Here is a 15,985-nt window from a genome sequence, read left to right as displayed (position 1 = left end):
TTAGTAGGATTCATCTTCCTTTGTATGGGGAATTGTTCTCATTATTGGGAAGCTTACTATATGCCATTGTTGATGTCAAATCTAAAGTGTTTCCGTTTGTCTGATTTGATTAATTATAAATTTGGTCTGGAAGACATCCGTAGATTTGTTTTTCGAGTAACAGTTAAAAGAGGTTGTACATAAAGATGAAAATAGTGAAGCAGTAATGACGGGAGGGAAAAAAGCAAAAGTGGGTGCAGGTAGAGGACAAGGGGACACTGCAAATGCCCTAGTAATTGCACAAAGTTAATTCATGTTACTACCTACATAAAAATGAAAATAATGAAGCAGTAATGATGGGGGGGCCAAATGCAAGAGAGTGGGTGCAGTTAGAAGATAAGGGGACACTGCAAATGCCCTAGTAATTGCACGAGGTTAACTTATGTTACTATTTACTACAGGTCTTTTAAACTTTTGTATCATGGTGCTCAATGCATTGATACCATTTAATCTGCTGTACTCCTGAAAGCATATGGTGGAGGTAGTTTTTATCTTTAAAGAATTATAGCTGTCTTTCATGTGTTGTAATTCATAAGTAACTTCTTTTTCAGATGGACTAGTCAGAAGAAGGAGTAGAAGTACAGTAAGTGAATTTATGTTTTAAGTTTTCTTTAGTGATAAAGTACAAATAGACTACTTTATAGATTTTTTCACAAGGTTATTACTGTAGTCCATTTCTTTTATCGTGGCATATTTGCACCGACTCGCAGCGGTGCTCTTTTAGCTCGGAAAAGTTTCCTGATCGCTGATTGGTTGGACAAGATAATTCTAACCAATCAGCGATCAGGAAACTTTTCCGAGCTAAAAGGGCACCGCTGCGAGTCGGTGCAAATATGCCTCGCTAAAAGAAATGGACTATAGTCATTAAATTTTTCTTCCATAAATATTTATATTATTTTAGAGGGCATTCTTTGCTGGGAAGAAGATTATATTCTTCAAAGAAGGAAAAAATCAAACCCGTCACTCCTTTAGAGGGAAGATCAATTTGCTATTAAGACTTGAAGGATTCACAAGAACGTTTGGTGAATGGCATGTCATTTTAGGGACTAACATTCATAGAAATTTATGTCTAGAATACCCATAATAAATGTCTGAGACCATTATGTACAGGAATATCATGATTCCTAGAATTCCTCTCCTAATGGTAAAAGTTGATTGTCAAGTTGAGTGGCCTTAGTGAAGGTGGTCCAGCCATTCAACCTCGGTTAGGGTAAGACCAAGTACCTGTGAAAGGACAGTTCTTAATTAAGGAAGTAGGGAGGCTTTGAACTGAATTAAGACCAAGTACCTGTGAAAGGACAGATGTTAATTAAGGAAGTAGGGAGGCTTTGAACTGAATGACTAGAGCGGCTATCTACTCTACTTAGCTTGCTGATATATTATAACCATTCTTAAAATGTATACAGTTTATTGGATAAACTATTAAACAAAACTGCTAGCAACAGTCGTACAAATTTGAAATTCTGAAGCTCCTCCAATATAAGGCATTTAGCAAGAGCAGAAATGAAACATCTAGAATTGTACCTCACATGATAGAAGGTTAAAACTGCCACTGTATAATCAAATGTATAAAGCTAAATTATATAGGATATCGTATGAATTTATTGTACGCATAAGTAATCTCATAGTCTGGGAAGATGTAGTTTTAAAAGATGGTCAGAATTATAAAAAAAAAGAAGAAAATGCATACAGCCTGTAAAGTGAGCTACTTGAAGCCAGAGATAAATATCAAGTCATAGCATATGTGGCATGCTACAGATCAATATTGCAGAAAGTTTTGAGAAACAATAATATTTATTTTAGTTATACTTTCCCAGTAAATAATCAAATCCATGAAACTTGTATCCATGAATGTGAAGAAACAAATATCTTTAAAAAGGCAAACGCTAATTACGAGGTTGGCAATCCTGTAAAGAGGTAGCATAATTATTTATGTTTAAAAGGCTGTAAGAATTAAGGAAATTGGAATACTGGTAATTCTGCTGTAAAGAACCTTAGGGGAAAATTCTGTACACATTGTAGCAGATCACCTATAAAGAGGAAAATGTCAACAGATAATTGACAGTGGACTCAAGGTAGTACATTATTTTTGCTACCACTGATATTCATCTGTCTGTAAAACAATAGGGTCCTTTATGTTAAGCTAAAATGATTTACTCATTTGGATATTGAATCTGAAAAATTAATGCTCTTTGGGTTCTGTTGTTTATACATACAATATTCTACTTTTTTAGAGACAAAAATATCAAACAACAGTGTATTTATATCAGTACTTTAAGCAATATGAAATACATGAATATTTTATTATGAGATCTGAGAATGATTGTTAAAGGCATATACTTTTTTCTTTTAAGTGGAAGTTATTATATAACTATTTCCAAATTTTTTACTGCCAAGAGGATGTCAGTTGCAATTGAATATTGTCAGCTGCAAAAACACTTTTTCTCGTGACATGAAATACTGACAGGGAGATTAATATGGTAATGCTACCAATATGTCTTTTCTGAGAACTAGTAATGTAAACCATTGCATTTGTTTTCAGCTGGATGATGGTCGAACCCTTAAGAAGTCCTCTTCTTGTTCCACAATATACTTGGATGACTCCACAGTTTCTCAGCCTAACCTTAAAAACACAATAAAGTGCGTTGCACTTGCAATATGCTATCACATAAGAAATCGTGCCGATAATCGTATTCTTGATATATTTGATGAGAAATTACATCCATTAACAGTAAGTTGCTTGCATTCATTCCTGGTATTTCAGTGTATTAGTACTTTATGATAGTTTTTTATGTACTGTAGTATATTATGTTATTGTTTCTTAGGCTGCACAGAATTAGACTTTTATAAGTGATTATACAAGTTCTTCGTATAATCAAAGGGCATACTCGGGCACACTATTCTATGCTTTTTCTCTTCCTCATATTTTGTTAAAGTTTTTATAGTTTATATATGAAATATTTATTTTGATGTTACTGTTCATGAAATATTTTATTTTAATTGTTAATTACTTTTCTTATTTCCTTTCCTTACTGGGCTATTTTACCTGTGGGAGCTTCAGGGCTTATAGCATCTTGCTTTTCCAACTAGAGTTGCAGTTTAGCAATTAATAGTGATAATAATACAGCAAGTACAATATTACAACTCGCATAGGATACCATTGTTAAAGGAAATGGTTTTTTCATGTTTTATGATTAGGTCCAGTGAATTATATAGGATAGAGCCAAAGGGGGAAAATAACCCTGAGTGAAGTTATGTCCCAGTTTTCTGGAAAAAAGGAAGATGATGTCCTTAGAAAGCTTGTTAGCTCTCTCTTACATAGATTTGGAGAACTTATTCTTACAAGTTTTTCTTGCTATATTCAGTAAAATGTTACAGGTCTTGTAATTTTATGTAAAATCAAAGTTTTCTGCATACTGTCGTATATTCAAGGTTAGTGCCTTCAACAGGCTTTACCTGCATTATATTCTGTCTTTTCAAGTAAAAGTATTTGTTTCACATAGCTATTTATTTCTTCATTATGCATAAAATATTCTATATGGGACTTATAAATTTAACTTCATTGTCTTGGAAATTTAGTGCATACAGTATACTAATTAGGTATTATGAAGCTCTTGGATTTTTTTATTGCCATTTTGATGATGTGATTTATTTTCTTTGCGCAGAAGGATGGTGTTCCAACAGATTACGACAGGCATAACCCTGAACATCGGCATATCTACAAATTTGTGCGCACTTTATTTAATGCGGCACAACTAACTGCTGAATGTGCAATTATCACTTTAGTGTACCTTGAAAGGTAAAGTTAACACTCCTTAACATTTCCTGTTCTTTAATGAAGATGAATTTGATATACTGAATTACTTCTTGATTTTTAATTATAAATCACGGCCCTTCCCTTTGATGAAGGGATTATCTAAATGGAAGACAGCCTGTGAATAGTGGTTTTCACACGCCCCTGTTGTATACGCGACACCCACAAGGTGATCGCGCGAGGGTAGTAACCTCTGCATTCCATGCTTTTATCTTTCTCTAGTATATTTGGAAGATTTATATTAGAAAAGTGTGAAGAAGGACTTCTTTCACCGGCCGTCACAGGTGTCTTCCCAGAAATAGATTTTTCCTTTGTGAAAATCCCTTATTTACATTATAATATTTCAGTTGTTGTGTGCAATCATCATTACAATATATCCTGCATATTTGATAAGACAGATTTAGTAATAAAAATGTATGAACATTCCTGTCCTGATTCCAATGTCTTTTCCAGATTACTAACCTATGCCGATATTGACATGACGCCAGGAACCTGGAAGCGTATTGTGCTTGGTGCTATTATCCTTGCCAGTAAAGTCTGGGATGACCAGGCTGTGTGGAATGTTGACTATTGCCAAATACTTAAGGACATATCTGTTGATGACATGTAAGATCATTTTTTATTTTGTTTCGTTTTCCAGTTTTTTTTACACAAGGCTTCTGGGACGGCCACCCTCATACCCAGTCTATCCCTGTCGTGGTAAGATATATTACTGAAAAAGAAGGGTTTATAAACATTAGATACACCCACACTTTTAAAATGTTTTTGATGGATTCTGTTGCCATTTGATGAAGCCAAATAGTAGTTTACAAATAATTAATTTCTATGAATCTCCCATGACGTTCATATTGCTTCTTCAGAAACTCGGTTTAATTGACAGTTTTCCATAAATTTTAATTTTCCCATTTTCTTTTTCTTCAATAATAACCTTCTCTTAATGAGGGAATAGAATCTTCTAGCACTAAGTGGAAGGTAGCCAAGTTTCTGTGTCAAGCTAGTCTTCAATTACCTTCGTTGAACGGCTGCAATCATACGTTATTAGATTCTTTACGCACTGCCCTTAATGTGTCTTCCCTTGGTTCAATCCGCAATTATTGCCTGAAATGTGCACAGGAATAATTTTGGGAGATCACGATCCACATTCCCTATGTCTACTGTATGGTATTTGAGTCATTACTTCCATTTGAATAATTGTTGTGGTGAGTGTTTCACTCCGGGGACTTGTCATGGAAAATTATGTTTCAATGGTTGCTGATCAAGTTAACAGTTTCTAAGGGCAAAAGAAAACTCGCTGTTAGTTCAGGGGAGAAGCCACAGTAAGATTAGGCTAGTTGATTAAAATAGGGATGATGAAAATGTTGACATGTCTCCCCCTTTAGACAACTCAAATTCAGCCATCTTTCAATAGTGATAAGCTTCATAAGCTCTTGACATCACTCGCTTCATTTGTTGAACTTCACAAGTCAAGTAGATCCTCCCTTAGCGTTAATAGTTCTGGTCCTTCTCAGTCCATGGCCAAACCTTACCCAACCCTCCATAGTCATTCTAATATCAATAGTTTCAGTCAGTAAGGGTTCTGAATATTCTCTACACTCACCGAACCTCTAAAGATATCGAGTCCACACGCTCCCATAGCTACCCCTGTTTCATATGGTAAACAAACCAGGAAATCGGCTGATGTTCACTGAAATTTTCCTGTAGGACAGGAAAATAAGGGAGAGGAAAACTCTGAGATAGACCATGAAAGTGAGAAAGTATCGTCTTTCCAGTATTTGTGTAACCTTATTCCTAAGATGTCCGCTAATAAAATGATTAAGGTTGGTTCGGAGAAGGGGCTGTTTCCTAGATAGTTGACACATCTCAACTCTCCGTCCTTATGAATAGAGTCATCATCATCGCCTCCTACTTCTATTGACACAAAGGGCCTCGGTTAGATTTTGCCAGTCGTCTCTGTCTTGAGCTTTTAGATCAATACTTCTCCATTCATCACCTCCTACTTCACGGCATCTAGTGTCTTGCGGAGTCCAGTTGAATGTTTGGTTAACTAATCTCTCTAGGAGGAGTGCGAAGAGCATCTCCAAACCATCTCCATCTACCCCTCGCCAAATGTTATTTCGGATTCAGAAAAAGACTGGCGATTTAGGTTTACTTTTAGAGCTTAGACCTGCTTTAACACAGTCATGCCTGATTGTATGAGAAAGTGATTGTCCCAACTGTGATGTATGGACCGAAGTTGTGGGGAATGAAAGTGACGGAGAGACAGAAATTAAATTTGTTCGGGATGAAGTGTCTGAGGATTATGGTTGGTGTATCTCGATTAGATAGGGTTAGGAACGAAGTAGTGAGGGTGAGAATGGATGTAAGAAATGATTTAGCAGCTAGAGTGGATATGTGTTGAGGTGGTTTGGCCATATAAAGAGAATGGGAAGTGGCTGTCTGCTGAAGGAGGTGATGAATGCAAGAGTTGATGGGCGAAGTACAAGAAGAAGGCTAAGGTTTGGGTGGATGAATGGAATGAAGAAAGCTCTGGGAGATAGGAGGATAGATGTGAGAGAGGCAAGGGACCATGCTAGAAATAAGAATGAATGGCAAGCGATTGTGACGAAGTTCCAGTAGCCCCTGCTGCTTCCACCAGTTGCCTTGGTGACCGCTGAGGTAGCAGCAGTAGGGGATTCAGTATATGAAACTAAATGTGGTGGATAATAGGGGAGGGTGGGCTGTGGCATCCCAGTAGTACCAACCAAACTTGTCTTTGTCTTTTTTGGTTAAAAAGATTGGTCACAGTCTCTTAAGGGAGTTCCATACAATTCAGATGAAAGACTTGAAAGTAAGAGTAAATGAATTTTTGCAAGTCTGTCTTAGGAAAGAGTTTTACCTGCAGCTCAGTAGCTCACAAAATCAATATTCACTATATATTACCTTGAAAAATCCTGGTTTTCTTATCAAGACTTGGGTTTTAGGTTCCATAATAGCTGCTGGGAATGTCAAAGTTTGGTTCTTATTTTCAATTTATCAATGGGTGAATTAATTAGCCTAGGGTTTTCTGGTTCCATTAGGACAGAAGCTGTTGGGTAAAGTATCTGCATGTAATGAAGAGTTATGTAGAAACACAATCTGGAGCAACAAGTTATAACCATCAGTTGTAGAGGTTCGTCATTGAGGAATTAGACTTGAGAGGCGAGTGTATAAACGAGTGTTATTTTAAGACTAAATTTATTATTGTTCTTCTCTTTCCTTCATGTCCACTAACATCAATGTGTGTGTGAGTCAGCAATGTGAACATCCTGGGAGGTTCATAGAAATGAATGAAATTTTAATGATAATTTTTATTTTATTTCTATATTCAGCTGATATTCATATAAATGCCCACTCACCTCACAACTGAATAATAATATAAGGGGATTTAGTTTGTGGCCATTAGCCAGAAGTTGCCTTGGTGGGCAAGAGTAAAGAAATCAGGAAATTTTTGTTTTTTTGGTCAAGGGCAGTGTAAGTTGATCTTTGATAACAAAGCAATATGAACATAGGCAAGTATTGTATAAAAAAAAAAAAAATCGAAGTTTAGTAAGAAAATAATATTTTCAGTTTTTTCTTGTTTAACTTGACGAGTAACTTCCTAAAAATGTAATTTGTAATGACTAAGAACTTTTCAGGAATGAGTTGGAACGTCAGTACTTAGTCATGATCCAGTTCAACATCAATGTACCGTCCTCCGTATATGCAAAGTATTACTTCAGCTTACGGACCCTAGCTGAAGCCAATGACCTAACGTTCCCATCAGAGCCTCTAAGCAAAGAGCGTGCACAGAAATTAGAGGCGATGTCGCGAAGTTGTGAAGATAAATATGCTGCCCAATTAGGAAAGAATGGTCATAAGAAATGGAGCAGTTTGGATAACATCCACAATGCCTCCCGTCGCTCAATAGCCATCCTTTCATGATCTTGGGTCCAAAATAGTATTAACAAGCACAGAGGAATTTGAATGCAGGGATGGTGGCTCATTAACCTGCTTTGATGCACTCCTAAGTAGGTATGGAAACCAGTGAATGCGTGCAGTATTGCCACATGTGCTAATTTGGGACCATCGGGTAAACTTTGATCTTCGCATCGTCGTTCATATTCAGGTTGCGTTCTTTTTCTCTGGGGGAATGAAATTCGTCTCCAGTGAAAAGTAGAACTGGCGGAGAAGGGTAATTCAATACTTTATCATGTTTCCTGGTCACAGAAAGATGATAAGTTGCTTGTGCAGCACTTGGTGTTTGTAAATAAAAGTTTTAAAAAAAGTAGATTTTCTATTGTGGTCAGGAGCTATTGAAGGGATCTTGAGTAAATATTGTTGTTATACCTGGAAAAGTAGAACAATACTTCTATCTTTACAGCATGTATAATGAAATGATTATTGAATAACAAGGTGTTTTCAGCAGACCAAAGTTTACCCCCTGGATAATGGTTTCAGATTTTCTATTTTGGATTGCGTAAATGACTGGATACGGATTTTTGAAAGAACCCTAATTACAGAAACTGACGGTGATAGTTTGTATAACGAGCTGTTGTTTAGAGATTTACCTAGCTGACCATGGATGATATTGAGCCTTGTTAACCTATACAGTTCGCTATTGGTCAGGAACGGAATGACAGCAGTGAAAGCATTTGTGATGACAGATAATCATTAAAAAAAAAAAAACGAGCCATTATATACTGTGATGTGCCACTTCCTTATGTCCCAGTTATAAGCTGTTGCATCTGTGTTATGATGAACTCTTTATAACATTGTTGTACTTCTAGCATATTCATGATTCATTATAACAGCTTTTGTAGTTAGACATAGTTTCTTCTAGATTATGTTTATTATCTGTTATTTTATCAATTGATTAGTATAATGTGCGCAAAGTGCAATATTGAAGTACAGTTCACCTGTATCTTTCAATTTTGGCAGAAGGCACTTCCATTCCCTATGAATGGTCTTGTTTTTAATTCATGGTGAAGCTGTATAGACTTTTCAGAGGTCCTCAATGTTTAAAATTTTCATTGCAAGTTGCTGTTAGTGATTTACAAAGTGCTTTACTCTAATTGTTCATTCACTGTGAATGAAATGTTGAAGTGGTAGTTTCATTATTTCTCAAGAAATTTATTGAGTGTAACTTTTAAATGGGAATTTTCTTCAACTTGGAAATTTTAAACATTATGTCGGATATCTGAAAATCATTACACTTGTAACAAATTCTTGTTTTAGACCATATGAGATTGCCATGAAATGCTAATGCTATTTACAATGGCAGTAAGAACTCCAGTATTTTCTTCAAGTAGTGTTTTCTCACCATAGTAGTCAGTTATCAATTGTCTACCAGGCAAGAGAAAAAATGAGATAATGATGACTTTTGAAAGGAAGGGAAAGAGGTGCGGGGTGAGCAACTATGACTTCCGATTGATTTTTCATAAATTTTATAAATCTAAAAAGCAGTGCAGTTATGGTTATGTCAGGAAGAGGAGCATTACGCCTTTGTGGGTATTGTAATGGATACTTTTCACATTTGAAGTGTGGTACTGGTGCCAAGAAATTTTCGTGTTTCCCCTTGCAGTAATATTTCCTTGAATGAAATAGCTCTTATTTCCTTGAATGAAATACCTCAAGAGCAATACTGTTGATTTTTGTTTATATGACTCCGAACCTTTTACTTCATAGCACAACTGCAAGGTTCCCCCCGGTTGGCCAATGTCTGATTGGCTTGTAGAGCATTAGGACTTGATTACATTGGATTTATGGAATTTGGTTATGTAGCTTGGAGCTGTGGCATGTGATGCCATTCAGTGCCCAGTGCATCTAGGGTAAAACCCTAGTTTCACCTTGAAGTAAAAGTTAGATGTTGGAGGGCAAGAATAGTCGAAGGATGGGCCACAAGACCCAAATTCTGTATATCAGTTATGAATTTCCATTGGGTTATTTTTTGACTGTTTGAGGTAGTGAAGATTTTTACCTATTCTATTGCCTAGCTGGATGCAAAGAAAATAGTTTGAAATATTATGTGAATGGACTTGCTAATAAGGGGCAATTGATAAGGACTCATAGTTTTTTCATAGATTGTCTTTTATAAGGGAATTTGGGTAAATTCTTGAAAGGGACCACTTATTAACCTTAAGAGAATGATTTTGTTCCTTTTAAACGGTGACAGGCTTGCTATTATCTTGCTTAAGATCTTCAGCTATTATTCTATACCGATAGTTTATTTCTCGTTTTTTTTTTTCTACACTGGAATGATTTCCCAAATATTGGTGCCCTTAGCCTTGTAGCATTCTGGGTGGCAGCTGGGCGACTTGATTGTTTAACAACTTACGCTGATATATTTAGATTTTCTCACTTGATCCATAATAACCTTTTTTATATAGGATTTGGCTGGTTAGAACATTTCAAGAGGTTGTAAGAACACTTTAAGTTTTGGGGTTCTCAAGTCTGTACTGTTAAAACTGTAAGCTTAGTACTGTATAGATTTCACAGTATGCTGGAATTCATTGTTTAAAATCTTTAAGATACATAATGGCCTGCTGGATGTTATGTTCCAAATAGAATATTCTTATAAATTGGCCTTTTCAAGTTTAAATACAATTTATGGTAATATTTAAATTTTACTCGGTATGTAACTTCTTAGGCTCTTGTTAATATACAGTTCACCTATTGATTTAATTCTCAATTACTATATTAAACCTAAGAAATTATTCAATGCAAGATTCAAAATGCTGTATGAAGTAAAATTTTAACTTCTGGGATGCAGTTCTGAATTGAAATTTATTTATTAATTAGATGATAATATTTCTAGGTCCTCTTCCTCATTTGATGACTTGAGAATTTTTCTGGTAGTTACTTTGTAAAAAATTAATTCCGCCGACTTTCAAACTAAACGAATATTATTCCGGCAACATTAACAAAGTTTATTGAAACCAACTGTCTTTGTTGAATACATTATATTGAAAGAGCATGAACTTTGAAGATCTAATATTAAATATTCTTTTAACCACATAACCAAGGAATACTGAAGGTTCTTTCTAAGTTTATCTTTCGAATGAACAACCATACAACAGTTGTAGCGATCTTAATTAGTTTACATGCAGAAACTTGGAATTACAGTAGTATATTTTATTGGGAAATTTTAGGGTAAGCCTACTCATAGCTTTGAGGAAGAATCCAGTTAACATTACACAATAGGCTATTTTCATTGAAGGTATGGTAGTTATTTACCCATTACTTTGCTCATTCAAATTTAGCACCAAATATAACTAATTGACTTTACACTCACCAGTTATTCTAGTTTTGGATTAAATACTCGCCCGAATTAATTGTAATAGGAATAAATAACTTTCCTTAAGGTTTAAACTCAAAACATTCATGTTATTAATATCCGTTCACAATTCACATATCTGAAAAAATTAAATGAAGTTAGTGTTAGTGCTATAGGAAGGTATCGATTGGGATACTTTTATAAATATTGTTGAAAATCTTTGTTACAACCACTGAATAGAAAGTACCCAATTTGAAAACATTTTCCTTATGTCTTGGTCGTTGATTTAGTAAGGCGGCCATACGGTTAAGTTTCCTGAATAACATTGGCCTTGCAGCTAGTTAGAATTGTAAACCTTACTGTCATAACCATGTGTACTGCAGGTGCATCAAGCCGATTATTATGAATGCCAATTTTAATACTTGGCTAGCGTCTTTTGTAATAAACCAGGCCTCTTTAGCTTGTATATGATATCTAGAAAGAATAGAGGAGTTTGATATCATGGACAAAACTTTGCATTTCCAGCAAAGATTACTATAGTCATATTTTGAAACCCCTTTTTTGGGGGGATGCTGGATGATAAGCTTTCCATCTTTTAACCACTAACACTTGCTCTGCTTCTGGGTTGTTTCATCATTTAGAATGGAGATATGTCAAGAACTTTGGGTATTAGAGAGACATTCTGGCCAAGAGCTTGAATCCTGTGGAGTGTTTTGTTGAAGCAATGCTGCCACCGCCCAGGCCTATGATATCTGCAGTGTTTGCAAGTTGATAAGAGGTGGCTGAAGATTTCCAAATGCAAAGCAGGAGACTATTCCAAATATCGTCACCCTCATAAACTAACTGCCTAAGTCATTTTCTCCACTTGTTGGGAAACCAAAATAAAACCTCATTTCCTAATTCTTTATATCATTGTCTTGAGCTTCAATTCACAAATTCTTAACAGAAGAATTTGTGAATTAGAATTTGTTAATTTAAGCTCAAGACAATGATATAAAGAATTAGGAAATGAGAAGGTTTTTTTATTTCCCAACAAGAGGAGAAAATGACTTAGGCAGTTAGTTTATGAGGGTGACGATATATTGATTGTTCCAATGTCTCTATTATATTTTAATACAGCCCACTATGAGAAAGAGTGGTCTGCCCTGTCATTTCGGCGGAAGAATGGGAGAACAAGTGTTCATAACTTCTTGTTGCACTGTAAGCAAACTTATCACCTGCCGGAATAAATATACTGACTCAAGGTTATAAATTGACAATACATGTCATGGAATAACCTCTTTAATAAATTTACAATTTTGTTGATTTTACCTCCTGTCTATACAAACAAGGATTTGCAGCGAGCTCATTTTGGTGGTTTGTTTTCTGTAAGTCATTGCTATGAGTTAAGAAGCTCTTAGTTATAATTTTCCCAAACCTACAGATTTGTTTGGGAGTCTACTATGCATGGGATTCATTTTGGATTCGAACAAGGTTAGCTTGATGAATGCGATGTGGTGTTTGATCAAGCCTATTTCAGTTTTGATTATATTATGCATACTTATAAGGTGACAGGGTCCAACAAAATAAATTGTGTGGTAATTGCAGAGGGGTTATTGTAAGAAATCTGCATTACTTATATATTTACTAACACTTTGGTGAAGTGAGATTGTGCAAAATTGAGTATGAATTTGTCCAAGAGAAACACATGTTTTTACATTCACTTATTTTTTCATCTTCATTTCAATGTCAAGCGAGTCTTTGAAATGGGCATAAAATTTGGTTACTAATTTGCACAAATATTACTAGTGGAATTTGCGTAACACGTGAAACTCATCAGGGAAGCAGAACCTTTGGGGTAACTCGCCTGTTATAATTAAAGAATTTATAAGAAATGTTGCAATCTATCAAGAATTTGATGCATGTGTCTTAGAGGTTTATTCAGATTTTCATATTTAGAAGTAAACCAGTACAGAACTGGCCTTGCCACTGAATTTTAACTTTGTTTACTGTCACATGCTTTCTTTTCTGAGTGTCATCTTTTAAGGTATTTTATGGGAAAAATATTAATATTTGCTTGTAAATTATTTACTGCTTTTGTCAAATACTAATTAATATAAGTTGTACTAAGCCGCCATCAACCTTCCTTGCTATGTATGATGATTTCTGTCAGTGGAGTATTAGCCAAGATAACTTTCCTGAACAGTGCAAAATGTTACATTGGGGTGGAATAGTTAAATCATGGGAATCATTGGTTATATGCAAGTGGTTTCATGTTCGATATGAAACGCGAAGATTTATGCAGTGTTCCTTGCTGGCAAGAAGTTTGAAAGTAGTGTTAGGTGTCCGTTGAGACAAATATAACTTTTTTTTCCTCTGATTACTATCTTTGAAGCTTATTTACTAGAATGCGAATAAATTAAAAAAAGGTAAGGCCTCAGTGATACGGAAGATTCCCAGTGCTGACTCGCTAAGTAATAAAAATTGTGTTCATTTATTTTATGAGTAAACATTTATGTAACAAAATGTGATAATTAGCTATATTAATTTTTATCATTAGAATTTTATCAAAGCTACAGTAAGATTTTCTGGTAATGTCACACATACACATATGTACGTATATATATTTGGTATAGCAACATGCTAGCGGGTCACGAGCCCAGGTCGGTCTCCTAGTTATGAGCCCAGGTCGGTCTCCTAGTTATGAGGCCAGGTCGGTCTCCTAGTTATGAGCCCAGGTCGGTCTCCTAGTTATGAGCCCAGGTCGGTCTCCTAGTTATGAGCCCAGGTCGGTCTCCTAGTTATGAGCCCAGGTCGGTCTCCTAGTTATGAGCCCAGGTCGGTCTCCTAGTTATGAGCCCAGGTCGGTCTCCTAGTTACGAGCCCAGGTCGGTCTCCTAGTTACGAGCCCAGGTCGGTCTCCTAGTTATGCATGTTGCTATTTTTTTTTTCAATACTCTGTAAACTTTACTGACAAAATACTGTTTAATGAAGCTCTTGATATATTATCTATTCTGGTTGAAGATTTATTTTGATTGTTTCTGCTTAGTTCTGACCGACTCTTAACAATATACTGTATTCACTACGTGTATATGTATATATATACATATTGTGTATGTTTATAAAAGTATATAAAAGAAAAAACATTATAGCATGGCATTCTACAGTATATAATAGCTGCTGTATTCCGGATGTCATTGCAATCATTTTCATACCATTCATTCTAATTTCACAATAGAAAATGTATATAATGTATTTTATAATGATTAACTTTGTCTATACATTGTTAAAAAAGAGAGGTTGCGAGGTCGTTGGAACCGATGGGCGTTTCAGTTCGACAGATCTCTAGTGTTTCAACTGAAGGGACTTGCTACAGCCCATCAACCAACTGCCGTGACTTAAGCTTAAACATTTTATCAGGTTAAGATGAACTATTTTACATTGCAAATTATTATACTCTCCTTAATAGTTGCTTTGTCTTTATACTTAACACAGTTCACATTTTTATACAGTACCATTCAGAGGTGGCTTCTTTTGTGGAAGTGTATTGGACGTTGTTCATATCCCCCGACTTGATGCTGTTCCTTTATTATTACAGAAGCTTTTCAGCTGTATCTTTTTGCTGAATCAGGTGAAAACGTTTTTTTATGGAATTTAGGATATGTCCCTACCTCATTGCAAGAGGGTCGTAACTCCAAATTTGCTAGTTTTGAGTTATATGGTGTACAAGATTGCCGAATTGATTCTGCATCTTTTGGTAAAAGAGTCGTAAATCTAGGTGAATTAGCGGCCGAGAGATGGCACTAAGAAGATTTGTGAAACACGATCAAATTCATAGGACTTAGCAACTTTCAAATGCGTTTCCTGAAAAATCAGGAATTTGGAGTTACGACCCTCTTGCAATGAGGTAGCGATGTATATCGGATTCTTTTTCTAAACGATCAAAACTAGCTTTCTGTGTACTGTATTGATTATAGTGGAATCTCTCAATTCAAGCATAGCTTAGGATAGAAGGGTTTCGAAAATTTCAATGATGTTCATCTCCTTTTTGTTAGATTAGATTGTAAATGGTCTTTTCGGTCAATACTGTCATATCTCATTTTGTCATTGAGGTGAAAGTAAATAATTTCTTGATTATTTTAGCCTTTATCCATTTTGAAGGATTCAAAATATTTTGAAAGTGAAATTTTTGTGTCATTAATTTGTTCAGTAATTACAATTACTTTAACTTTTGGGGTGGAGAGATTTAACTCTTTTTGTTTTTATGTTAATAATTTTTAGTTTGTATATTGTTTCATTATAATTTTAATAAGTAATTTTTCATTCTATCAAAAACATATTGTGGGAGTTTTTTTCTGTTGGATCATAATGGAAGCTTGTGTCCTTTTAGAGTTCGCTTCATTAGAATTCAACTTCCAAACGTCAAATGGGTTTATTTTCTATTATTATAGATTTAACAAATCCCAACTTATGTATGTGGAATCATTTATAATTTAATACTTTCATGACCACAGTCAGTACAGTGGTTATTCGTTCTGTATTCAGCATTAGAGGGCTCCAACATGATCAGCCAATGACTAAAAAACACCTTTTTATGTGACATTACCCCAAAGGCAGCTATGAAGGTTTTTACAGATATAATTCTATATGTGTTACTTTAAAATGGGGTTTCTTTTATCCCTTTTACCCCAGGCTTTTTGGAAATTTCCAACCCTTAATCCCCAAGGGGTTACTTTTTTCCCAGCACATTTTGGCGTATATTTCTTTTAAATTGCTCTAACAGCCTTAATTTTTGTCATAGAGAGGTCAGGTTGGTCTCATTCTCTTGGAAAATGTCTGAATTTTCTCAAAAAATTATCAAAAATATGAAAAAAAATAATTTT

General features: G+C 35.2%; 1 protein-coding gene across 4 annotated transcripts in view; it reads left to right on the top strand.

The window, feature by feature from the left end:
• Window positions 1-15,779, top strand: part of CycY (cyclin Y) — a 30,296-nt gene extending 14,517 nt beyond the window's left edge. For 3 of the 4 annotated variants that reach the window (XM_068392443.1, XM_068392444.1, XM_068392445.1), the window contains 5 exons: window positions 591-622; window positions 2,582-2,770; window positions 3,705-3,838; window positions 4,307-4,459; window positions 7,507-15,779. In XM_068392443.1, the coding sequence (XP_068248544.1) occupies window positions 591-622; window positions 2,582-2,770; window positions 3,705-3,838; window positions 4,307-4,459; window positions 7,507-7,792 (794 nt within the window). In that variant the 3' untranslated portion in view covers window positions 7,793-15,779. The remainder of the gene's footprint in view (window positions 1-590; window positions 623-2,581; window positions 2,771-3,704; window positions 3,839-4,306; window positions 4,460-7,506) is intronic. The other variant, XR_011047222.1, reaches the window with a different exon arrangement.
• Window positions 15,780-15,985: the final 206 nt, after the last annotated feature.

The sequence above is a fragment of the Palaemon carinicauda genome, chromosome 18, assembly GCF_036898095.1.
Source record: "Palaemon carinicauda isolate YSFRI2023 chromosome 18, ASM3689809v2, whole genome shotgun sequence".
NCBI lineage: Eukaryota > Metazoa > Arthropoda > Malacostraca > Decapoda > Palaemonidae > Palaemon > Palaemon carinicauda.
The sequence above is the reverse complement of the archived record's forward strand: the minus strand, read 5'-3'. Positions and strand labels throughout refer to the sequence as shown.